The sequence below is a fragment of the Plectropomus leopardus genome, chromosome 20, assembly GCF_008729295.1.
Source record: "Plectropomus leopardus isolate mb chromosome 20, YSFRI_Pleo_2.0, whole genome shotgun sequence".
NCBI lineage: Eukaryota > Metazoa > Chordata > Actinopteri > Perciformes > Serranidae > Plectropomus > Plectropomus leopardus.
This window is the reverse complement of record NC_056482.1, coordinates 11,199,879-11,224,875: the sequence shown is the minus strand read 5'-3', so window position 1 is coordinate 11,224,875 and position 24,997 is coordinate 11,199,879. Positions and strand designations below refer to the sequence as shown.

At 38.9% G+C, this 24,997-nt stretch overlaps 2 protein-coding genes across 7 annotated transcripts in view; both read left to right on the top strand.

The window, feature by feature from the left end:
• Window positions 1–7,507, top strand: part of LOC121959476 (nucleus accumbens-associated protein 2) — a 34,966-nt gene extending 27,459 nt beyond the window's left edge. For all 5 annotated transcript variants that reach the window (XM_042508758.1, XM_042508760.1, XM_042508761.1 and 2 more), the window contains 3 exons: window positions 782–887; window positions 1,111–1,208; window positions 1,300–7,507. In XM_042508758.1, coding sequence (XP_042364692.1) covers window positions 782–887; window positions 1,111–1,208; window positions 1,300–1,832 — 737 coding nt within the window. In that variant the 3' untranslated portion in view covers window positions 1,833–7,507. The remainder of the gene's footprint in view (window positions 1–781; window positions 888–1,110; window positions 1,209–1,299) is intronic.
• Window positions 7,508–8,762: 1,255 nt separating this feature from the next.
• Window positions 8,763–24,997, top strand: part of nup214 (nucleoporin 214) — a 36,959-nt gene continuing 20,724 nt past the window's right edge. For both annotated transcript variants that reach the window (XM_042508900.1, XM_042508899.1), the window contains exons 1-16: window positions 8,763–8,933; window positions 9,689–9,884; window positions 10,043–10,197; window positions 10,765–10,963; window positions 11,057–11,127; window positions 11,213–11,276; window positions 11,471–11,574; window positions 14,188–14,294; window positions 14,454–14,523; window positions 15,077–15,200; window positions 18,386–18,544; window positions 20,351–20,798; window positions 20,902–21,038; window positions 21,160–21,248; window positions 23,131–23,214; window positions 23,952–24,101. In XM_042508900.1, coding sequence (XP_042364834.1) covers window positions 8,892–8,933; window positions 9,689–9,884; window positions 10,043–10,197; window positions 10,765–10,963; window positions 11,057–11,127; window positions 11,213–11,276; window positions 11,471–11,574; window positions 14,188–14,294; window positions 14,454–14,523; window positions 15,077–15,200; window positions 18,386–18,544; window positions 20,351–20,798; window positions 20,902–21,038; window positions 21,160–21,248; window positions 23,131–23,214; window positions 23,952–24,101 — 2,199 coding nt within the window. In that variant the 5' untranslated portion in view covers window positions 8,763–8,891. The remainder of the gene's footprint in view (window positions 8,934–9,688; window positions 9,885–10,042; window positions 10,198–10,764; window positions 10,964–11,056; window positions 11,128–11,212; window positions 11,277–11,470; window positions 11,575–14,187; window positions 14,295–14,453; window positions 14,524–15,076; window positions 15,201–18,385; window positions 18,545–20,350; window positions 20,799–20,901; window positions 21,039–21,159; window positions 21,249–23,130; window positions 23,215–23,951; window positions 24,102–24,997) is intronic.

Below are 24,997 nucleotides of genomic sequence, written 5' to 3'. Positions count from 1 at the left end.
ACAAAGCTGCAGAGTTTCTCTGCAGAGATGGAGGACCATGACAGAAGGACAACCATCTCTGCAGTACTCATCAATCAGGCCTTTATGGTAGAGTGACTAGACAGAAGTCACTCTGGAGTAAAAAGCATATGACAGCCTGCCGGGAGTTTGCCAAATGGCCCTTACAGGGCTCTGAGAGCATGAGGAAAAAGATTTTTTTTTTTTTTTTTGTATGATGAAACAATAACTGAACTCTTTGGTCTGACTGCCAGACATCGCTCTTGGCAGTAAAGCCAGAGACCTTCAAAGAGAGCAGGTAGCGTTCAACATGTAGCTAATATAATTCCTACAAAGGAGCAGGGCAAAAAGTTTAATCAATTTAGTATTGAATCTTTTCAGACAAAAGAATGGAGTACTTCCCTGTGTACTTTACAGACAGAACACGATGACGCGTGCAGTTGCGTGTAATCAATCAGAAAACTTTCTGGCACAGAGTGAGTTTAGAACAAAAAGGGTTCATAAAGTTACCACATGCTCAGATTCAATCAGATCGGGATGTAATTGAAAACCCACAATGGAACACAGTGGGAACGGGTTATTGGGTTCTGTAGTCTGCATGTAAGATACAGAACACAATGCATGAATGTGAAAGAGATGGTTGTGAAAAGAAAGAAAAAAAACAAGTAATTATAATAGTGTGCTGTTTTGATGGCCTTCAACCGTGATTCCTCTGCCGTTCTGATTCTGCTTTGGACAGCTGAAGCTTTGTTTATTTGAGCAGCTCTCTTTTTCTCCACACCAGGTACACAGGTGTTTATGACTCGAGGACAGCTGATGAACTGTCATCTATGTGCTGGTATCAAACACAAAGTCTTGCTTCGCCGTCTGCTAGCCACGTTCTTTGATAGGTGAGTAGAACAACCAAGCAGAACAGTTTCCATGAGTCTTTAATGGCCAACTGTAAGATTGGAGTTCTGTGTATGACTCCAACACTACCTCTGTTGTCTCAAAGCAACTTTCACACTCCATCTGTGGCCATGTTGTGCAATGCGGTTAGTTGTGTGTGTTCCCATGTTCCTCCACTGTATGTTGCTGATTCTGCCCCCTGGTGTCCACTCTGTATCCCTGCAGAAACACTTTAGCCAATAGCTGTGGGACAGGTATCCGTTCATCTACTAGTGACCCCAGTAGGAAACCCCTGGACAGCAGGGTCCTCAACGCTGTCAAACGTAGGTTTATCATCCAAATTATTAAAGTATATCTGATAGATTTTTTTTTAAAAGCACAATTGTCTACATGGAGTTTTTCTCTCTTTTGCAGTCTACTGTCAAAACTTCAACCCTAACTTCAAAGAGAGTGAAATGAATGTGATTGCTGCTGACATGTGCACAAATGCAAGGCGTGTCCGCAAGCGATGGTTGCCCAAGATCAAGTCCATGTTGCCTGACGGCATGGAGGTGTACCGTGCAGGAATGGGCATGGGTGCTGCTGTGGGTCTGGGCCTGGCGTTGGGTGCCCCTCAACCAGGGATTCCCCTCCCATTCGAGCCTGACTTCAAGGCCCTAGAGCAAAGGTTGTATCCAGACCGCAAGGACCCTCTCAGGACTCACCCACCGCTGACAGAGGGCAGCCCCGGGTCTGGGGCGGCTGGTGCAGAGGTTGAAGGCGAAGGTGAAGGAGTCGTCCAGGAAGAACAGGAGGAAGACGAAGATGAAGCTGCGTTAGACAGCGTAGATGGATCACTGGGGGCGCCAACCATGATCCCAGGAGTTGAGGCGGGCAACTGTGGCGACACGCCGCCTGAGCAGGAAGTGGAAAATTTTGGACAAGGTCTGAGGGTGAACGGACAGTGAATGTCCCTTTGGGCTGCCTCTCACATTGTGAAATCTGTTTAACACCGCATTTTCTTTTGCTTGCTCTCTTACTCTTAACATCTCGTCCACCACTCTTTCTTCTCCTCTGTGCTTCCTCAACGGGAATTATTCAGCACAAAAGGCTGCGCTCGTAGATCTTAACTATACAGGAATTTGTCACACATGCATGCGCACGCGTGTGCTCGTGTACACGTATGCTTACTGATAGTGGAAGTAGATCACTCATAGTAGAAGTAGACACAGGCATGGCATTAGCACATTAAGAAAATCAACCCTTTCTGCTCCACCCTTTTCTTAGTATATTCAGTATTTACTCAGTATTTCAGCACCCGCAGCAATATTACAAAGGCCTGATAGCAGAACAAATGGCTGGAATGATTCATCATTTCAGTGCAATACAAAAGAAACAGCTGCTTTGCTGGCAGTTTATGGAGTGTGGTTTAATGGTTTGTAAAATGATTCCTTTTTCTTGGAAAGCCACATGAAAATAACCCGTGTAACCTTGGGAAAAACAGATCAGAGAAAGAAAGCTCTCTTAAAAAGCAGCTTATCGTCTTTTATGATAAATATATATAAATAAATAACAAAGACTGCATTATGATTTAAGGTCAAGTAGTGCAGAACAGCCATTAAAGAGAACAATTTTCCTTTCTGTTAAAAAATCATGTCATTTTAGGACAAAGACAAGGAAAAGTTTTTCTGCAAAAGCAAAAAAAAATGTATTAGTCAAACAAATCATCTGTCACATGGAGTTGTGTTTTCGTGCACATTTGCCCTCGACATATTGGATTAGATTGTCAATGTGATGCCTGTGTCTGCTCCAGACTGCCCATACCAGCCACACATACAGATCCACACACAAGCATTTCTCACCTTATGATACTTAATATCTGCACCAGTGCATTAAAAATACACTGTCCAGAAAAGAAAATGCTTTTTACCTTTGGAAAATCCCTTTCAATAACATCATGAACATGAGACAGAACATGCACTAAAATCCAAGCTTGCATGCATGAATACAGTGGATACAGAGAATTATTGAAAACAACAACAAAGCCACAAACTTGCATCTGAATAAGAGAACAGCTGCTGTTGCCTCGAGATATGCCGTTAAATGACTTTTTTTACTCCACATCTCACTGGGATCTGACCTCAGTCTGACACATTGGCACATGTTAGAACTGACCTGGGTGTGACCTGGGACTGTGTTTGACACAATACCAATTGGAATTTCTTTTTTTTACTATGGAGCGTGCTGTCACCACAAGTAGAGAAGACTGAATATAAGAGGAAGTGCACTACACTGAGTCTCAGAAGAGAGAAGTGCTGTTTCACCTTGATGTGTTGGTGTGATTGGCACCAAGACTACATAGTCCTGCTTCCATCCTGATTTCTTTTTTTCTTTTTTTCCTGGGAGAGGGGGGGGGGGGTAAATTATTGAATAAAACTTATAAGAGCAATTTCTGCTGGCTTATGCATTTGCACTCAAAAAAAAAAGGTTAAAGGGTGGGAAACTAAGGCGAAAAATGTGACTGTACTAGAGACTGAAAGTGTCCTCCTCATCACTCTGATTGTTTGCTTGATGAGGGGATTAGAAAGCGAAAAACTAGATTTTCTGAAGATAACTGTTCTGTTTATATGTTTTGAAAGAGTGAGGCAGTGTCAAACAGGGACACTGAACCCACATTTGTCATACTCATTTTCTTTTTTGATATCTATTTTCATGCTTTCTGCCACGCATAGGGACGCAGTCCAAACAGCCTTCCTGTTTTGTGCATTTATTTTAAGGATACGCTATCATCTCTTTTTTTGTGTGTTTTTTTCATCAAAGCACATTTAATCATAAGGTCAGACCATCGAATTTAGTAAATAATTGAACCTAGAACCCAATGCAAAAATATATAGCATAAGCCAACTACCACGCAAAAAAAAAAAATACAGTATATGCCCCTGATATATTTGATCTGTTTGATTATGCTTCAGTGCTGTGCCACCTCAAAGGTTGTGTTTACGTGTCTTCGGATTGTTTAGGAGAAGCTTTAAGATGGCCCTGCACAAGAAACACAGGGATGTAATTGCACTAGGTAATATTATTACTGATGATAATAATAATAATAATGACGTTTACAGTATCTTTTGTTTTTATTTTGGTAAGAAATGTGATCCGCCATAAATAAAACAGCTCGCATTGATCGAATGGCTGAGATAATGAATGAATGTAAAATGTAGCACTGCTTTGGCGAGGGGTCCAAGCCTTGATTGAATATGGTCAAATTAGCCTTTTTATATATATATATATATATATATATATATATATATATATATATATATATATATATATTATGACTCACTTTTTCCTCAGTTGTGTACTCTAAATGAAACATGGGCCATAATAGAGGTTAAATTTGACAGTGAGGTTGGGCGATGTTCAAACCTAAAGCTTTAGTGATGTTGTTATTTTTTAATGTGAACAGGTCTTCCAATGTGGTAAACGCCAGTGAGCATTACCCTTATATATAGAAGTACAGGCTTTTATTGCTCTATTGTCCATTTGACAATTATCCCAACAAACTCTTTTTTTTTTAAGATTTTGACATTTATGTGTGTTGAAATGCCACGTGCTCACAAAACAGAGAGATCCTGAAATTTTCTGTGTAAATTTCAAGAATTGATCTCATTTTTAAATTACCAAGATTCAGTTCCTAAAGTTGCTCTTGTATAAATAAAGAATTCAGTAGTGTGTTGATGCCAATAATAACTGGACTTTTTAGAGGGCCATCTGCATTTCTTATTTTGTAAATCATGGTAACAGTCTTCCCAAAATGTATATGATTTTGGACTTCAATTTGCAGTTATAACTTTTGATTGCAAAAAACAGCTCCTGCGGCCCAAAACATTTCAACCTTCCGTATACAGCAGTACACTAAGTGTAATATACAAATTTATTTAATATTTTTATGTTTCCACACACAATAAATTTACAGTTTTGGTTAAATTTTCAACCAGGCAGAGTCTTACATGGTCACTACTTTTATTTCCAGAAATTAATGAATTAATTAATGAAATTATTTCCAATACAAAGGAAACAGTAAATTATAAAGGGTGGGAAACATTGATAAACTCCACTGTGGTGATAAAGGGGTGTGGAGCAGTGCCTTAGACTGTGACTGTATGGGTGTGTATGTTGTCATGTGGACTTTAATGTTCAGAAACAAACAAATCAAAGTAACCCTCAATTTTTTTTTCCTTTACTAAAATTGGCCTCCAACAACCTTTAAAAATGTATTTACTATTTTGTTCACTCGTAATTTTTGCCATCATCTGGCGTCATCTGAAGTTCAACTTAAAACAGATTTACTGTGCAAAGATGCAAGGACTGGGAATCATCATAGGGGCAGTCATCACATTTTTCGATATGCAGAGTATTGTGACAACAAACTACTTACAATATATTGCAAATTTATTACTATTTTTTACCACAAATTATGTCTCCAAGGAAAATCTTTGTCAACATCTGATTTTTCTAATAAGTAAAATTTTTAAGTCATTTTTATTGCAGCAAAATGTATCTAGTGGAGTGAAATAGTAAGATTTTATTCACTTAGTAGACTACCAAAAGTTTATTTTTTGTTTGTTGTATTAAAAATGTATATAATGCAGAAAAAAAATCGATACTTGGCGTCTGTGTATCAATTAAACATTGACACGCAAAATGTTGCGATACTATGCTGTATCCATTTATTCCCAAACCACTATTAGAAGCATTCAACAGCTAATTGGCAACAACCTGGATCCCCTTGATTGATGTCCCCACTTTAATAAAATGATTGACAGATCTCCCAAAAATTTTATAAAACACAATGAGGCTTCACAAATGAGGCTTTTAAGAGGATTTGCTTTTGAATAGTCTTTCTCATAAAACATGACCCTCGATACAGTTATATTTTGGCTATTTCACATTTTGTCTCCCTTAATGCAAAAAATGTCCCACCCAACGAAAAATATCAACTTTTTTTAAGGAAAATTTCTTTGATGCTTAGGCTATATTTTTTCTTGTGCAGGGTAAATTTGAACACGAATTATGTTGCACTATAAACTGAGAAATTCTCAGAGAATGTCATGGCTAACCTTTGGGGAAGATGAGCGTTTTGAGGTGGCTGAAAGAAAACAAAGTTCTGTAAATTGTATGTAATATGTATTTTACATATATGTTTGATTGAAACCAGTGTCTCCTTCACAGCAAACTCTGTAGTTAAGATTTTTTTTGTTGTTTAATGACATAAATGTGTATTTTGCAATCCATTCACCTGGACAACCATTGAAAATAACAAGAAAAGAAATTGAATGGGACTTTTGGTTAAAAAGAACCTGTTTTCACAAACATTTCTTTGCAAATAAATTGCTACTAACTTTCTAAAAACCTTACACAGTGCTCCGTTCATCTCCCATTTCTGTAAAACTGATGAGCGCAAGTTTGTTCTATCGAATGGTTTATCCTGAAAACAACACATTTATATGCAAAGAGACACTTGTATCATAAACTGCATGCCATTCAGACACTCACTCGAACCCGATGAAACCTCTGATCTTTATGCACCATGTATTTTATGCTGAATAACTGTTGTCACTGTTAGCAAACAAAGACTGTGGAGTCTTGCGATGAGTAGGGTTGTATTTTTATCGCACACCCTGGCCTTTTATTGAATGTTTGTGTCAAGTTTAATCTATTATAATAATGACAGTAAAGTAGTAGTGATAAAGAGTGGGAAACACGGCGTAACTACCCAGTTGAGTGTGCATTTCAACCTTCTGCAGACTCAGAAAAAATGCACTAAAAGTTTGTATTTGTGTTTTTGTGTCCTTGAACATAATGCCAGCACTTTAGAACTACTTAGGAAAAATGAATGAGCAAGGGTTCGGCGAATGAGAAGCAAACTTTTAAAGCCATGTGTTCAGAGCGCTGACAATCAGATTAGGGATGAGACCCAAAGTGCATTATGGGAGATCTGACTCGACTTGCTGTGCTCTTGCTATTTGCTTTGTCTTTCTCCAGCTTGCTTTGGTCTGTGCTCGCTTACTTTCCAGAGTGGAGGGACATGGTGATGTGAACTCCAGCCTTCTTGGTTATAAGTGTGTGTCTCTGCAACAAGGACTGACTGATATTTGACTGATAACCTTGGTGCTTCGTGAACAGAGCTGTCCCATGTTGACATGGACCATATCTGTAATGCTCGTGGGCCGGATTTGGGCCTAAGCCTGGGCTTATTGGTAACCTCACTCAATGGACAACAATCCGTACAACAAATGAGGATCTTATCATGCAACCCTACACTTTGATCATGATAACGTTCCTCACTATCAACAGGGCTTGGACCAGGCAAACTGGGATGGGACAATTTCAGTGTTGATACTGCTTTATGTTTCCCAAAAAAAAGAGTTAAAATGTTTATGCGCCTTCTGACTCGAGCATCAATAATATATACAACAGAAATGCAAGTTGCCACTTTTGATGTTGCATAAGAATCTACCTTTCATTCCCATCATGGTATTTGCCATCACCAGTTTCAGTTGTGTAGTCCAAGAGTACCCGATTTCTTTAAATGCAATACAGAAAAAAAAATCTGCTTTCTAATAAAAGTCCTTACTTCACCATATACTGTGCCAATGTTTTATTTCATGCAGAAACTGCTGATTTGCTGACAGGTCTCAGACTTAATCCCATTATTTGCAACAAAAAAAAAAGAATCGCAAACCTGGGAAGATGCAAAGAAAATTGGGTTTCTTAACTTTAATTCAAATCAGTTCAAATAATTTAAGTCTTTTCTGACAAAGTATAAGGGAAAAAAAGAATACATGCACCTTCCAAAATACACAGAGGTATAGGCAGCTGTCTTGTTCTCTCAGTAATGAGCTCTTCAAATGAGCCTCATAAATAAATGTGAAGGCAATAAAGATTTTTCTTTTTATATAGAAATAATCAACTGCTACATTATTGAGGTATATATTTACCAAAATCCATCATCAGATAATATACTTTTAAGGACTTTATTTTAAAAACTTGTATTGTTGCATTGAATTCAGAAATCAAGGAAACAGCAATACTTTTCTAATTTCACAGTGTTGGAAAGGTTACTTTTGAAATGTAATAGGTTACTGATTACTGGTTAGGTTACCTTTACAAATGTAGGCTAAAAAGTAATGTAGCTGTTTTAATTGCTTCATAAAAGTAATATGATAAATACATTAAATTACTTTTTGATTTGATTACCTTTCTAATTAATGTTTTAAACTGGGCAATTAAGCTAAAAAATGTCCAGAAACATGTCATACCACAAGAAGGCATTGCGGCACACGAAAAGATGCAAAGCAACAGAATGATAGTGCTACATATAATATGCTACATATAAACTCTTTTTTAAAAACCAAAAATAATATATTCGGATGTAACCATCTTTGTTATCACCAACAATTTGTTGAGAAACTATAATGAAATATTTTTTTTCTCAGTAGCCTAACTGTACCTTAATAGAATTACATTAATTTTGTAGTTTAATCACATGTAAGTGTTTACTCCCCAACACTGAATTTAAGCTTACACGTGCTATCATTTTTTGTTAGCCTACATGTTTTAAAACGGATCACGTCTTCTGTTGTGTTTATTATTTGTCTAACATCAATCCTAGCAGGATGAAAAAGTGGCGTTCTCATTTACTGTTTTTTTTTCTTAATTGGTAATTGGTATTTCTGCAAATACCTACCATGCATTATTGTATTTTGTTTTGAGCATAACCCTATTATTATTTTCTCCATAAATGAGGTTTAGTTTCTGAACTCAGTGTTCGTCGCTCCGAGGGTGCTCTGCTATCTACTCGTCATCCTACGTAGACACGACGTTTTTCCACGGCAAAATCGCGCGGCGTGTGTTCAGCTGTCCTAAGACTAATGTGGCTCACCAGAAACTTGCCTCATATTCAAACAATAAAGGAATAAACTGACACAACAGCTCATCTGGAAGAGCAACAGCCTCTGTACTTCAACATGAGCGACGACACAGACTCCCCTCCTGAGAGGGAAATGAAGGTAAGTTGTTATCTACAAGTTGTGTTGACAGATTAGCATGTGTAAGCTAATGTTTGCTAGCACTGCGCCAGTTCATTTTCAGTGGTCCTGGCTAGCTTAGCTGGTTGGCTAGCCGGTTGGGTTTAGATTAACTGATTAAACTTTTACCCAGAAAGTATTTACATGGGCAAATTAATAACGGAGACACAATGAACAGTTGCAGGCACCGTTTAACAGTTTAAAAGTCTACCGAGAAAGAGCTGTTACAGCCATTTTTATCGTTTCAGTTTATTACTAGCTAACTAGCAGAGTAGCTGTTAGTCGCATTTCATATTAAATTTCCTCAATTAGAAAATTCTAGTTTGAGATTAGATGAACTAAAACAACTCTGTGTGTAATAAAGACATGAAACAATTGTCACGTTAAATACAAATTGCTATAAAAACACACACATTGCTTAGCATCAATAGCTAACGGGACGTGAGTGCGCAGCATGTTTACCCAAATTTTAACTTTCATTTTGAGACTTTGCGTAACTATGTTGATAAGCTAGTCAAGTTCCAAGTAACCAAATATTTATTAAACGACAAGTATGTCGCATCATGTTTCTAACAGTGAAAAGAAAATGTAACTATTGGATCGTTGTCATGTGTTAACTTCATTTTACCAAGCTTGTTACAGTATATTGTTGTTTTTTTCTTTCTCGAAGGATATAGGGCTTAGTTTAAGTTTACAGTTACCTCCCATTTCACCCAGTGCTTGTTTTTCTTTTTCAGGATTTTCAGTTTCGTCAGATGAAGAAAGCAAGAGTCTTTGACACTTCTGATGATTTGCCAAAAGAAAGAACTAGTCTGCTCACCATCTCAAACAAATTTGGTTTAACTATTGTTGGCCTTGACAGAACATTCAAAGTGTACCAAACTCAAGACATTCTGGCTGCTGATAAAATTGACGGCAACGCAAATGATATAGGTATGAATATCACAGTACAGGTTTGAATTTAAATATTTATCTAGTCAGTTTTGCACATCCTTGTCATTTCAGTTACTGTTAGGAAGAATTCATCATTATTGTAATTGTCTTTAATTTCTCTTGCACTCAATTCACTCCAGTTTTCCGCTTTTCTCTAGTTGATGGGGTAACAGCGCTGGCGGAAGTGACTGTGGAACTGGCCCTGCACCACTTGGCTCTCAGTTGTGATGAACTTACTTTGTCAGTATGTGGCATGTCTGATGAGGCGGGTTTGTCCCTCATGTTCTATGATGTCCGCACCTTCATAAACAAGGTGACTACTTCAGCCTGTGTTTTTAATGTCATTTTGTATTAGAAATGCATCATGCCTATTTCAGGATCTTCTGGTGTTTCTGTACATACAAGCATATGTTTTTGTAACAAATATAGAGAGACACTTGTCCCACAGTAAATAATTGTCCAATGCAGACAACTTTACTGAAATGAAGAATGTCTAGAGGGTAAATTTCTGATCTGTGCTAACAAAAATGTTGTGCACATTTTAATCTTAATCTTTAATCAGCAGACTCGCAGAGTCAGACCTCCCTAACATGAAGAAATCCCTAATATACAGCAGTTATTTCTAACTTAATTTATCATTTGCTCTAAAATTCACCAGAATTGGGCATAGTCTCCTCACAATAAATAGTTAAAATATTAGAAGTAAGTACATAATGGAATAACTTTATGGAAATTAAATCGATTTCCAAATCCACAATTTTCTGTTTAAATGTGATAACATTTCTTGCTCGGATATTCATGTATTGTATCTACTAGATTCAGTAATTTTATGCATTTTACTTGTTGTTTTTTTAAAAAAAACTTTTAAATATTTTTCCAGGCAAGACCGCAGAAGTTACCTTTTGCATCACTTCTGCCAGCAGTACCCTCTGGCACTTTAGTGCAGGACCTGAAGTGGAATCCTGTGCAGGCAACCATGTTGGCCGTCTGTTTGTCTGACGGCCGCATGATGATTTTGGATGTTACTGACAGTGTAAAGGTGCAGAATGAGCTTCCTGCTTCAAGTGGCATCACATGCAGTGAGTGAAACACTGTCCACAATATTTAGGTTTGCTCGTCCTCCATGTTTCCACTGTGGATCAATATTAGTTAATGTACTTTGTTTTGCACAGTTTGCTGGAGTCCAAAAGGAAAACAAGTCGCTGCAGGAAAAATGGATTCCACTGTCAGTCAGTATACACCAGTAAGTGAACCTAATCACAATAATTAATATAACACACATATTCCTCACTCAAAGATGAGTAACTGATTGTCTTCTCTGTAAAAAGGCGTTAGAAGAAAAGAAAGTTATCCAATGTCCAAACTTCTACACCTCTGAGGACCCTGTCAAAGGTAAGGCAAATCCTGTACATATTTTTTTAAAAGGTCTTGTTTGTTCCATGTACTGAGCTGGATTATTAACAGCACACAATGGCCTAATTTAGGTGTAACTACTGGATTACATATTTTACTTTTGCGTTACTTTTCTTTACTGTGTTTAATTCCCATGTGTGGCTAATTCATATCTTTCCTATTCTCTTTCACAGTTCTGGATGTACTGTGGCTGAGAACCTTTGTGTTCGCAGTGGTATATGCTGCTGCAGATGGGTCCCTTGAGACCCCTCCTGAGCTAGTGTTGATCACCCTCCCTGTGAGTATGCCCTACATCCACTGAATTCATGTAATCACATTTGGATTATTGTCAGGTTGCACCCCTCTAGTCCTCAATGCTGTCTTACTCATCACCTCAGCAGATAAATTTGACCATATGTCGATCGGCTGCACCACCCACTTAAACTCTGTCGCAGACCAAATGCACCCCTTAATGGCAACGCCAGTTGCCCGATAGCATCCCCACTATGGATTGGAATTAGCTGTGACCTGTCAAGTCATGTACCCAGGACCTCTGGGATACTGACATGTCTCACGTATGTGCGATAGGATTGGGATTGGGATCTAGTGAAACTGGAGGCAGAGTCGACGCCTAGAGTTCTTTGTCACATTCCAATGGCCATTCCTGAGTAGTTTTTGCAGTGTGACAGGGTGCTTTGTCCTGCTGGAGTGGCCACTGCCATCAGCAGGTGTACTTAGTCTGGAATGGCGTTTGGGTAGCTGGTGTGTGCCAAGTGGCATCCACATGAAACCAGGACCCAAAGTTTCCAAGCAGAACACTATATTTTAATGAGATGATAAGTGTTATTCACTTTACCTGCCAGCAGTTTTAATGTTTTGGCTGATTGGTTAATATTTATTTTGACTATCACATGAACTAAAACACAGCTTTTAGTCTAAAAAACAGCTTCTTTACTAAAGCTGTCACCTACGTGCAATCCCCTTTCCTCCTCCCTCCCTATTATAACTGAAAATACTGACTGCAGAGAGTAGTAATATGCATACACACTTGCACTGGCCTCCTTTTACGGTTATGAGTGTTTTTAGTCTCAAATTCTTTGTATGATCTTGTGTTTTGTTTATGCTGCTGCTGAAGAGTCACCAAACTGACTTTTGTTGTTTTTAACAATAAAGATCTTATCTTATCTCTTATCTTATCTATCTGAATGTTTGATTGAAGGTGTTTGTAATGTTTTCACATTACTAAAACAACAGTGCCTTGCCAGTTTATACACTGCCTGGCCAAAAAAAAAGTCACCACCAAAAAAAAAAGTCATACACTCTAATATTTCGTTGGACCGCCTTTAGCATTGATTACGGCACGCATTCGCTGTGGCATTGTTTCGATAAGCTTCTGCAATGTCATAAGATTTATTTCCATCCAGTGCTGCATTAATTTTTCACCAAGATCTTGCATTGATGATGGTAGAGTCTGACCGCTGCGCAAAGCCTTCTCCAGCACATCCCAAAGATTCTCAATGGGGTTAAGGTCTGGACTCTGTGGTGGCCAACCCATGTGTGAAAATGATGTCTCATGCTCCCTGAACCAGTCTTTCACAATTTGAGCCCGATGAATCCTGGCATTGTCATCTTGGAATATGCCCGTGCCATCAGGGAAGAAAAAATCCATTGATGGAATAACCTGGTCATTCAGTATATTCAGGTAGTCAGCTGATCTCATTCTTTGAGCACATACTGTTGCTGAACCTAGACCTGACCAACTGCAGCAACCCCAGATCATAACACTGCCCTCACAGGCTTGTACAGTAGGCACTAGGCATGATGGGTGCATCACTTCATCTGCCGCTCTTCTTACCCTGATGCACCCATCACTTTGGAACAGGGTAAATCTGGACTCATCAGACCACATGACCTTCTTCCATTGCTCCAGAGTCCAATCTTAATGCTCCCTAGCAAATTGAAGCCTTTTTTTCCGGTTAGCCTCACTGATTAGTGGTTTTCTTAAGGCTACACAGCTGTTCAGTCCCAATCCCTTGAGTTCCCTTCGCATTGTGCGTGTGGAAATGCTCTTACTTTCACTATTAAACATAGCCCTGAGTTCTACTGTTGTTTTTCTTCGATTTGATCTCACCAAACGTTTAAGTGATCGCCGATCACGATCATTCAGGATTTTTTTCCGGCCACATTTCTTCCTCGAAGACGATGGGTCCCCACTATCCTTCCAGTTTTTAATAATGCGTTGGACAGTTCTTAACCCAATTTTAGTAGTTTCTGCAATCTCCTTAGATGTTTTCTCTGCTTGATGCATGCCAATGATTTGACCCTTCTCAAACAGACTAACATCTTTTCCACAATCACAGGATGTGTCTTTCGACATGGTTGTTTAGGAAATGAGAAGCAACTCATTGCACCAGTTGGGGTTAAATAACTTGTTGCCAGCTGAAAGATAATCGCCCATGCAGTAATTATCCAACAGGAGGCTCGTACCTATTTGCTTAGTTAAATCCAGGTGGCAACTGGCCAGGCAGTGTACATTGACGCTCTTAAGGCCACATTCTCATGGTGTTAACCGTGTTGTTTTGTGGTGACTCTGTAGAGGCTCCTACTGCAGCTCCCACACACATCCATTCATATTTTTATTTGAGGAGGATGCTTCATGTAACTGACTACTAATCCATTCAGTACAAGGCTTGTGTTGCTAGTTTTATAGAGCTACTGATGTCACAACCCATCACACATGTCCTTATTCAAATCACCTGTGTTACACATTATGAAAATTTACATCACAGTTGGATGTTGATGGGCTGAAATGTGCTTCTGATGCACAGACATTTCATCAGTTGTTCCATCTTGCTAATGTACCTTAACAAAATGTGTTAAAGTGTGATATACGTTTGGTTTTTTTTTGTAGAAGAAGGATGACAAGGTGGAGACAAAGTATCTGAACTTTAGTGAAACAGTTTACGGCAGCTGCACTGAGCGACAACACCACTACTTCCTCAGCCATGTAGAGGACTGGTAAGAATGATTACAATTTACAGACATAGGTGGTAAATAAGGCACACAAAAGCATGCTGACTGTGTTCTGTATTACTTCAAACTCTAAATCTGTTTTATTTCAATGGTACATTCAATTGGTGTAATGTTTTTCTTTGTCTCATTGTTTATTTCATCCAGGGACCTCATGTTTGCAGCATCAGCAGCTTCTATTGAAGTCAGCGTCATAGCAGCCAGGCCAGAGGACAAGGTAACTAATTAAGTGAAAAGCTGAGGAGCTTAAAGAAGTCATGAGTTTAAATGTCATACAGTTTTGAATATAGATAGAATCAAAGGTATCTCTTGCTATAATGGATTTCCATTTACATTTCAGAAGAGAAACAAAACATCATTGTTGTCTGAAAGAAAAACAAGACATTGTAAGATGCTCTAGGTTTAAAACAAAACCCCCAAACAACACTTTTCTTTAAAATCTTTTATGCAAGCAGAACTTCTCCCATCTAAAGTCAACAAACCCAGTGCCAAATACTTAACTAGCCCTCTTGATGAGAGTTAGGCATGCTTGTGGCTGTACAAAAAGCTGTCAATTACTGTATTAGGTCTCCACTGCCAGACAAATTATGTTATTTTGGGTCTTTAATGTTGAATTAGACATGATTTGATCAAAGCAAAAAACTGATTAAATGAAGTTTTGATGCTCAGTGTTATTTTACATAAACGCAGATTTTGTTGTGATAATTTCATTTCGCTTTAATTTACAGTTTAAATGCTTACTGTGCGGAAAACACACTCACTCTTTTCAGATCTGGGAACTTTGGGTCCTGGAAGATGCGAGTAGGGCTGAGCTTCCAGTGACGGAGACAAATGAAGACACTCTGCCCCTTGGCTTAGCCATAGACTTCACCAGCCAACAGGAGATCCACATCAGTAAGTGAAGCTGTCCTTCTGTGCACGTCATACCAAAGTAAATGCTTTTTGGTAGCGTACGTAATTTGAACTTGTCTGTGCAACACAATGGCGACTGGCTGGTAACAGATGATCCTGTATTACAGTTACACGGTAAGCTAAAATGTATTTCTGTTTTACTGTTTGAAGTTTGGTCAAGTTTGAGAGAGTGAAAGAGTGATGTGCGTCTGTCTCTTGATGCACTTTAATGCTATTTGTGTCCATGGTGGCGGCATGGGTGGCAGAAATATGAAAATGCAGAACAGCCTGTAGTTCAAGCAGCAGCTCGAGAGCCAGAAGAACTTTGCTGGGAGGGGAGCAGGGCACTCGTTAGATGAAGGGAAGTTTACCACTGACACATACTAACCACATTATTATGATAAAAGATGGTTGAAAATCAGTGAAGTATCCCTTATAGGAGTTTGAAGGTCGAATGCTGTTGTCGCAGTTATTTTTGTTTCAGCCAACCTTGTTTTGGTGGGAGAATTCCTATAATGATGTAAGGTGTGGCAGAACACCAGTTAAAAAAAAAAACAGTTGGTTTAATGCTGATGCTGGTGTAAAGTAACTTTGGTGCAGATGAAATTTCCTTTTTCTTTTTTCTATTTGAGCCTGAGGTACATTTTTTTAAATACCACTTCTACTCAGGTGTATAGCAGTGTGAGTGACATCAGTGAGATGAACCTTGATTTGTCATGTATTTAATTAATCAGTCTAGTCAAGACAAGCACTGCCATAAATATGTTTTGTGACCAGACCATTCTTGTGATTGCTATCACAGTAACATTTTACAAATGTTTTCAACCAAATTTTACTGCCATAATCAAGTTGAAATCACGATATTTTCAACAGCCAAAACATGCTTAATTCAGTCTCCTCCACTTGTTTTTGCATATCACTTTTATTCTGACATTGTTATGAGTCAGAAATTATATCGCACATCTGCAGTGAAGCTCATGTTGTTTACTTGGTAGTTAAATGACAGTATGGACATTGGGGAGTGAATTAAACCAGCTGAGGCAGGTTTTTACAACATCTGCCACAAGCGATACTGCCCACCCTGATATACCTGTTTTAGTGAACATGCATGCTTAGAGTATTTCACACCGTCACGGTGTGTATGATGTATGTTTTTATGGTTTAAAAAACTTCAAATCACAGCGGCTTCCTCTGTCTGTCTCCTCAGACTTCTACGCACTAATTACTTTTGTGATATGAAGATTTTTGTCGGCATATTTAAGAATCAAGTGGATTTCTGTCATGTTAAGTCAACTTTAATTTCATGATAGTTAGTGGTGTTATCTTTCAAACTGTATTCTGTTGTCTGTGTTTTAAGCTCCTAAACATTTTATGTCCAGCACTCCCCTAATGATTAGATGAAGCTGAAATCCGTCAGGTTTCTTTGTGCATACAGCATCCACTGCAGTGCTCTATTGCAGCGTGTGTAAAGAATAGTGATAAGCTACCGTCTCAGTGCACTGTTTTATCTTAAATGGCCTAGTCTGCCAGACATTCACGTAGAGCTGCTGTTGCTGTCTAGTCACATCTCTCCTCGCTCACTCCAAGAACTCCCTCCCCAGCAAGAAAAAAAACCTGCAATTTGAGCAACATTTTTGACATGATTGTAGTCTGATCAAAACCTTTATCCGAAGTGAGACATTAGATACGGAAAGCGAAGGGAGAGTAACAAGAGTTATCTGTGGAGAAGAAATGCGCTCATTAAAATGGCTCAGACAAGCTAGAGGACCACAACAAACAACAAAGCCCAGACAATCCTGTTGCAGAATGCTGATGAGGTTATACCGTGTGCCTCTCCCTTCTGTTCACTCTCTTCCACCCATTTTGCTTCTCGCTTTCTTTCAACTATAGTTTCATAACTGAGATTAAACTAAACATTACATGTTGTATTTCAGTTTCTGTTCTCTGTGTTGTATGCTTATTTTGTGTAGAAGTTAGGATCACTTTATGTCTTGAAACATAATACTTGCCATTTTCTGTGTTTGCCCGAATATGTATTTGAATATGTAAATGTATTTTTGTGTGTGGGTGTATGTGTCTGGAGTAGATATAGCTTTCTATGTTATGCAGACAATGAAATATTAATATGCATTTAGAATGTGGGATGCATACACGCAGTGCGTGGATTGAATATACAGTAGATGCAAAATATAGGATCATGGTCAGAGAGGTGATTCAGTGGTAATTAATCAAACAGCTACTGCTGACATCCGCTGATGACAGTGAAAGTTATGCTTGAGGAATAGTTTCAGATATGAGACGGCTGTAAAGGGAACAAAGAGGACACAGTGTACTTTTTTTGACGTATCTGAAATGACTAGTATCAACTCTGACTAATGCATCTTTAATTTGGGCTGCGAATACTTAGTTTCATCATTTAAATGTTGGTGTAGACTGGTTTTGCCTTTTTTTTTTTTGTCTGCAGCCCACAGAGCACTGCATGCTTTTGGAGAGTGCAGGAAAGTGGGTGTGAAGAGCAGGAAAGAGTTTGGGGGTTTGGCAAGAGGAGGAATGCGGTAGAATGTGCTTCACCAAATGAGGCATCTTAGGACAGTTGTCTCTGTACATGGCTACAGTGTGCCTTTTTGAACTGAACACTGGGTGCTTATTGTAACCACTGGAGGGCAGAATGAGCCATGGGTGGTCGATGAGATAAGTACAGCACTAACATAAAGTCTGTGTGCTCAAATGGTGTCAAAGCTTTCATAATTAAAGTGACAAACAGCATTTTTCACCATGAACATAGCAAGCATCGTGAGCATACAACACTTGCTGTTAATCATTTCCATGTGCAGTGGTGTGAGTTGGAAGCACAAAGCTGTGAAGAACGCTAAATAATTGTTTTACAAATGTCTGTTACTTTGCAATGTAGATTGCAAACGCATGTGGCTCTCAATGAATAGCCTCTATACAAAACTCCAAGAGAGCCGCAGAGATTCTCTCTGGCTCTGAACTGTGCAAGGTTACAGAATGTGTCGGAGGAAATGGACTCTGTGTGTGTGGGGGAGTGAGAAACTTTGAGAGTTATGTGTTTGGTATGTTTTATAAAAATATAGTAAACATATTTTTGAGTCTTTTACTGCACTTAATGGAGACTGCAGTATTTCTACATCTAAATGCCTGTATCCAATCTTTCCCCCCTCTCAAAGCTGACGAGAAGACCTTACCCCCAGCGCCTGTTATGCTGATGCTATCCACAGAGGGATTACTCTGTCCATTTGCTCTGCTCAACCTCAACCCTGGGGTTAAACAGCTGGTGTCAGCCCCCTCTGTTCTCACCTTGGAGGGGGAGAGACTGCCCAAGCCAGGTAAGCGAGACCATGAACTTAACAGATGTTTTAAAATGTTGAGAGGGCTGCTCAAATTATTCATAATCACATATCGCAATGGCACATTTCCTCAAGTGATAATCATCTAATGCAGTGATACCAAAGTGTTTGTAAGATTTTCCTTTTCCTGGTGTTTTGCCATCATAGGCTGTTGGAAAACATGAACGAATCATTTGACATGTCACCAAGTGAATTCTAAAGCCCCTTTCCCTCTGCTGAAAAAAAAACCCCAACAACACCCACTAACATCTGGCTGCTGTATTGAATGGTAAAAGGTTACAGCCAGCATTCACTCCCAGGTCAAATGACTACAAATACAACACCCAAGTAGGCATGCTAATTTTAGCCCTTACCGTGCCTGTCCGTCTATGCAGAGCTCTCACATTGTCCCTAATTTAGATGGCACCGTGTTTGACAGAGAGACTGAATTAGTAAGAGACTTAGGTTAATATCTTTATTTTTTTAATTTTATTTTTGGGCATTTTTGCCTTCATTAGACAGGACAGAGTGATAGTTTATAAGAGGGAGAGAAAGGGGATGACATGCACCAAAGGGTCGCCAGCTGGAGCAAACCTGCGGCCGCTGCGGCAAGGACGCTGCCTTCGCACATGGGGTGCCTGCTCCATCCACTGAGCCACCAGACACCCCATAAGTAAATTATTATTATTTTTTTTTTTTTTTTTAAATTACAACAAACATTTTCACTGGCCTCCATGCTGATTTCTTATGTTTACTTTAGATTAGATAGATAGACTTTATTGTCCCAGTGAGTAATTTGCCTTGGACTCCAGTGTCAATGCTTCTCCTTTGCACAATATTTTAATACCTAACACTTGACAGTGCCTGGAAAAAAAGATCAGCTCCAAACATAGCATTTCTGTTTAGTAGGTTACGGTTGCTGTGCAACACCAGGTGAAACCTGCGGCCACGCCCTTGAAAGTTGGCACAAGAGAAGCACCCAGTGCCCGACCTTTCATTTTCAGGTGTTGAAAAAAAGCAGCATGAGTATTAACACTGAAGGGGGCATTTTAGAGTGTAGAGTTTTGTATGACAGCTCAGTTTAACAGCCTGACAGACCTGTCAGTCAAACACACGTCTAAGCAAACCCCTGATCAAGCTTATCATAATGTCTTAAAGGAACAAGGCTTTCATTCTGCATAAATTTTAGTTCTTAAACTTAATTACAAATACGCCAGTGAAGTTTGGAGGTCTTATCGCACTTTACTTCATCAAATAGGGCCTTCAAAGTTTTGAGTGGTGTTAAAGTGTAGTGGAACAGAAAAAAGTAAGCAGAGAACGTTTTTTGTTAATTGCAGGATTATCATTGTCATTTCTCACACATTTTTGCAGCAAAATGTTATTCATAAATGCTGGCAATTATTTTATGTTTTGTTTTGTCTGGGGTTTTTTTGTCACTGGAATGTTGTGAAGTGTTTTTTTGTCTAATAATTTCTTTTCACTTAATATTTACTTACATTTCTTGAATGAGACCAGTTGTTTTGCTCATGTGGGGATCTTTGACTACACTGTGAAGTACTTACTTTTTTATGGAGCTAGTAAACCAGTGCTTTTACACAACCAAACTCCTCGAGGCTTGACTTTTTTTTTTTTTTTTTGCAAACTCCTTTGAAGTCTGACAGAAATGCGGCTTTGAGCATCTAACCATGAAAAATCTGGACTTGTTCTCTCTGAGGCTAATCCAGCTGCTTTAAGAATTAGCAGCCCCTGTTTGTAGACACACATGTGATTAGATCAAATGAAAACAAATTTATTTTCTGTTTACAGGTTCTTTGGCAGCCCAACCACCCAAAATTGCTGCCTCCATCCCATCTGCCCCGGCAGCATTCCCAAGCCTCGGCCTCACATCAGCAGCTGCTTCCACTCCTCCAGCCCCTGCTGCCTCTTCCTCCGCTGCCCCGTTCAGCATTGTTCCCACAGCTCCTGTGTTGGCGGTTACATCATCATCAGGGTTCAGTTTTTCAGTCCCAAGTACATGCTCCATCTCTGCCCCTTCAGCTTTCCCCCTGGTGGTATCCACACCTTTTGGCTCTTCAGGATCCTCAGGCTTCTCATTTGCCTCCAAACCTCCCTCTGACTCTCCCTCAGCACTTTCAGCATTTTCTTTTACTCCTTCCATCAAACCATCAGCGGTGGCAGCTCCAGCTCCAGCTCTGACACCCCAGACTGTTGCTACTGCCTCTCCACCAATGGTGAAACTTAATCTAAATGAGAGGTAAATCATTATTTTTGACTTATTATTTATTAAGTTATTCCAACTGAGACTTTGAGGTTGTATACATGCATACAAAGACTTAAAATGTATGTGTCTTTCCAAGGTTTTCAGCAGTAGAGACCCCTGCACCATCCCCACAGTCTTTCTCTTTCAATCCCTCGCTGCCCAAAACAGTTGTCTCCACCTCCAGTAGTTTGGCCGCCCCTCCACCCTCAGCCACTAAGCCACCAGCTGTACTGGGTGAGCCCACCTCACTTCCTTCACTTAAAGACTTTGCACAAGTGTGTCATTGTTATTGTGTTGTTTTATCAAACATTTATTTGAATCTTAAGTGTACATGGTTTGGTTTGTGTTTTCTCAGCTCCAGTGCGTCCAGTTCAAACCAGCACACCACCCGCAATCATCCAGAAATCTGCTCCTGCTGCCCAGGCTCGTGTCCAAACTCCACAGGTCCTGTCTGTTTATTATGAAGGATTTTTTTCTATTTGTGTATTGGATAGACGTCTTTCAATAGTTGTTAATATTTTGCTGAATAATATGTCAAAAGGTAAACTTATGCATTATAGAAACACACTGAAGGCACAGAACCTCCATCAGTGAACTTTCCTAAAGCCAAAGAAATATTTAGTGAGATTTTTCCCATTTTGATCATCTTAACCCATTTTAGGCAACTTCATAGTAAATATTTTATGTGGAGAATGCCAGTATTAGATGGTAAGATATGATTCTCTTGCCTTTACTACATGTGTAGTTGCACAGTATGTCTATGTTGCTTCAAGTGTATGCTGTGAGCTACACAAACCACCAAAGTTTGAGGACAGCAGTTGTTCATTAAACGTTTTCAAACAACGCTATTGTTGTTAGATAAAAGTAATGTAGGGTTCACGCTAGACACAGAGGAGCTGATTTTCCATGGAGCACAATCCACGTACTCTATTATGAATGATATAAAGGATATATTAGATATGATATGATCATGATAAATGATAAAATAGCCACACAGAGATACACGGATGCACGGACAGAGCTCTCTGTGTGATTAGAAAGGACTAGTGATGGAGAATCACTGCACCCACGCGGAGAAATGCCCTCCTGGTGTGAACAGTCAGGTGACTGCTGACCGGCGGCTGCGCTACAGTTAACACACGAGTGTGAACCTGGCGTTAGGCCAGTTATTGTTAAAATGGATCAGTAAAGTAACAGGACTACTGTCAAATTAGTGACATATTAGTAACTGTATTATGAAACATTATTGTGCCAGTAAAAGAACATTCAGTCTCTATTGCAAGTACACCACAGTAACTAATCTAGTAAACATCCAGTCCACTAGAGCAAACGTAAAAAAAAAAAGGATATACATAACATCACAGTTTAGCTCAAATGTCTCTTAGAATGTTTTGTTTGCAACCATAGACTCCCTCTTAATAAATTTATGAAAAAATATCTGCCATCTTTAGCTGGTGATGTCATTTGGAGCCAGAATTTGTACAGTAGTGATTTGCACAGTATCGAGTTACCACCCATACATCCGTCCGACCAATCACAAGCAGCGCCTTTGATTTGGAGCACACTGATTAGCACACACAGCTCTCAAACATGACATTAAACCCTGTTTTTATAGTGTCATATAACTAATTAAAAGCAAACCCATCAGAAAAACAAACACTTAGATTCATCAGCATGATAAGAACTACCTTAAATGACAAAAAAAATTTTTTGGAAAAAAAAAGTATTCTAAGTGTTCTTTGATTTTTAATTTGTCCCACCCACTAACATGGAGGGGTCAAGTTTATGACCTGTACTGCAGCCAGCCAGCAGGGGGCGATAAAGATGTTTATGCTGCACTTTTGCAGAGCTGTCATGTCATCCATCGTTATTATAAAGCCTACGTTAGCAACACATTAGCCTCAAACTGCTTCTGTAATAGATAATAAAACTAAACTGAAATAAATAAAAAATAAATAATCTGAAATAAATAAAAATAAATAAACTAAATAAATAAACACAGAAATGGAAAAAAGTACTTGATGATAACATTGTCATCATGGTTGTAGATAAAATATGCAACATTTGCATGGTAACACATCTGACAAGATGGTGTATGTAAGTAAAAATGTTAATGAAACTGCTATGGAACTGTACTGTTGGTGGTTGCCAATAGCAACTGAAACCAGCTGTTAGCTGTAGAGAATTACATAATTAAGTTAGCGATTGCAAACATTTTCGCAGTTTTTTTCCCTTCATATTTGTATTGATTGTGTGTATTTATTGATGTGTGTTTCCTACTGACTGAATTATAGGTTCTTAAGTTCTTTAATATTTCTGGATACAGGCAGCTGTCAGTGTGAAGGCCCTGGAAAAGCAGCTACAGCAGAAGAAAGACTCAGATCCCATTATGGCTGGTATACTGGAGGAGGTGAGACATATCATCCAGTCAACACTGGAGTACACTGCACCACTTTTACAGCTTAACGTTAACTATATATTTTAGCTAACCGAACTAGGTTTGCTAACTGATGAAACTAATATTGTGCAAGGTTAATATAATGACCCATTCAGATTGTAGAGTTAGAGAGATAATGGAATATCTGGCCTGACACTTCAGGTCAAAATGGTGTTTAATAATGATGTTAACTGTGTAGACTACATTTCACAACAAGCACAGTAAATTAGCATAATGCTAACATCAGACTAAATGATCCAGTAAAGCTGCTTAGCTTAATTTGCTGTTTCCCATTCACCATTAACTGCATAAATACTACCTCCTTTAAAAAAAACTACATTGCCAGTTAAGTTAAACATATAATTTGGCCTCCTAAGAAGGTTATTTTTGGAAATTCTGTGAAAGCACATGATGCCAAGGGTACTTCCTGTTTACACAGTTTACTGTGCAAATGATGATTACAAATATATGCACATTTTTATTAGCTTAGACATTCCTTGGCTTTTATAGTAAAACCCAAAGTTACTAAATCACGAGTTTTAAACTTGCAACTGTGGTTGTTACAAAGACCTTAGAAAAGGATTATTGAAGAACAGCGGGTGCAACTCAGTTCTGGTAACTGTAAAGAAGATAACATGTCACGTACACCCTGTGTTGAAGTGATTCCTCTGATTGTTTTTGAACTAAGCATGTCTCTGATTTTTCATCAGATTGCACACTTCCAGAAGGAGCTAGATGACCTAAAGGCACGAAGTGCAAGAGCTGACTTCAAGGTTGGGACCAATGAAGAGATGAAGGAGATGAGGAAGGAGTCAGACGACCTCCATATTTTCACCCTGGAGATCAAGGAAACTACAGAGGTGAGATGGCGGCTGGAAAACCAAAACATGTTCAGAGGACTCATTTATAGATCAGTGCTGAGGATTCATACTGAAAGTGTACATACAGTCAAGACTGGCATGCACCAAAAATATTCAGATTCGCAAAACTGTGCACACACCTGTCAGTCTGCAATTTCCTTTTATAAATCCCAAATCAACTAGGGACTGTGCGCACATGGATTCCCCCTCATATGTTGCCCTCTACATGCCCACATTCAACCATAAATAGTCAATGTAAAGCACCTCATTAATGTTAATGACCCAGCAGATCAGTGGATCCTTGCAGTGAGTCATTTCAACAGCTGAGTGTCACTGCAGTTTACAGCCATCACACTGATTGTTTTACAGTTTGCCAAAATGATCGTGATAATCAGTGGTATCCCCGGGCCTGGGAGGTCATTTAAAGATGAAAGTTTGAAAAATGAACACAATGTATTTATTTACGTAAGTTTTGATATAGCTGTCTTGGCCTGCATTATAATCAGGACTCCTGATAAAAAAATGGAGTGTAAGGATTGTGCGAAAGTCTTAACTGGCTTAATTTCCAGACTTCACTTATATGCACAGTCCATATGTGCAGGTAGTGAAAGTGTGCCGGGTGAGGTGACTGGAGAAGGCAGATTGTCACTGACAGTCACCGCAGTGTCTCCAGTGCGTCCTGTGGGGCAGTCATGCTTAATGCAGTCATTTTACACACAAAAATTTAATAAAAAGAGACGATGTAATTGGTTATATTTATTTACAGTATTATAAGATATGATTTAACACTGCTGACACTATATATGTAATGTGCCATATGAGGCAAAATGTAATGTGAAAGGCATCATTATACCTGTAGTGATGCCTCTCACATTAAAATCATACTATCTGGCTTC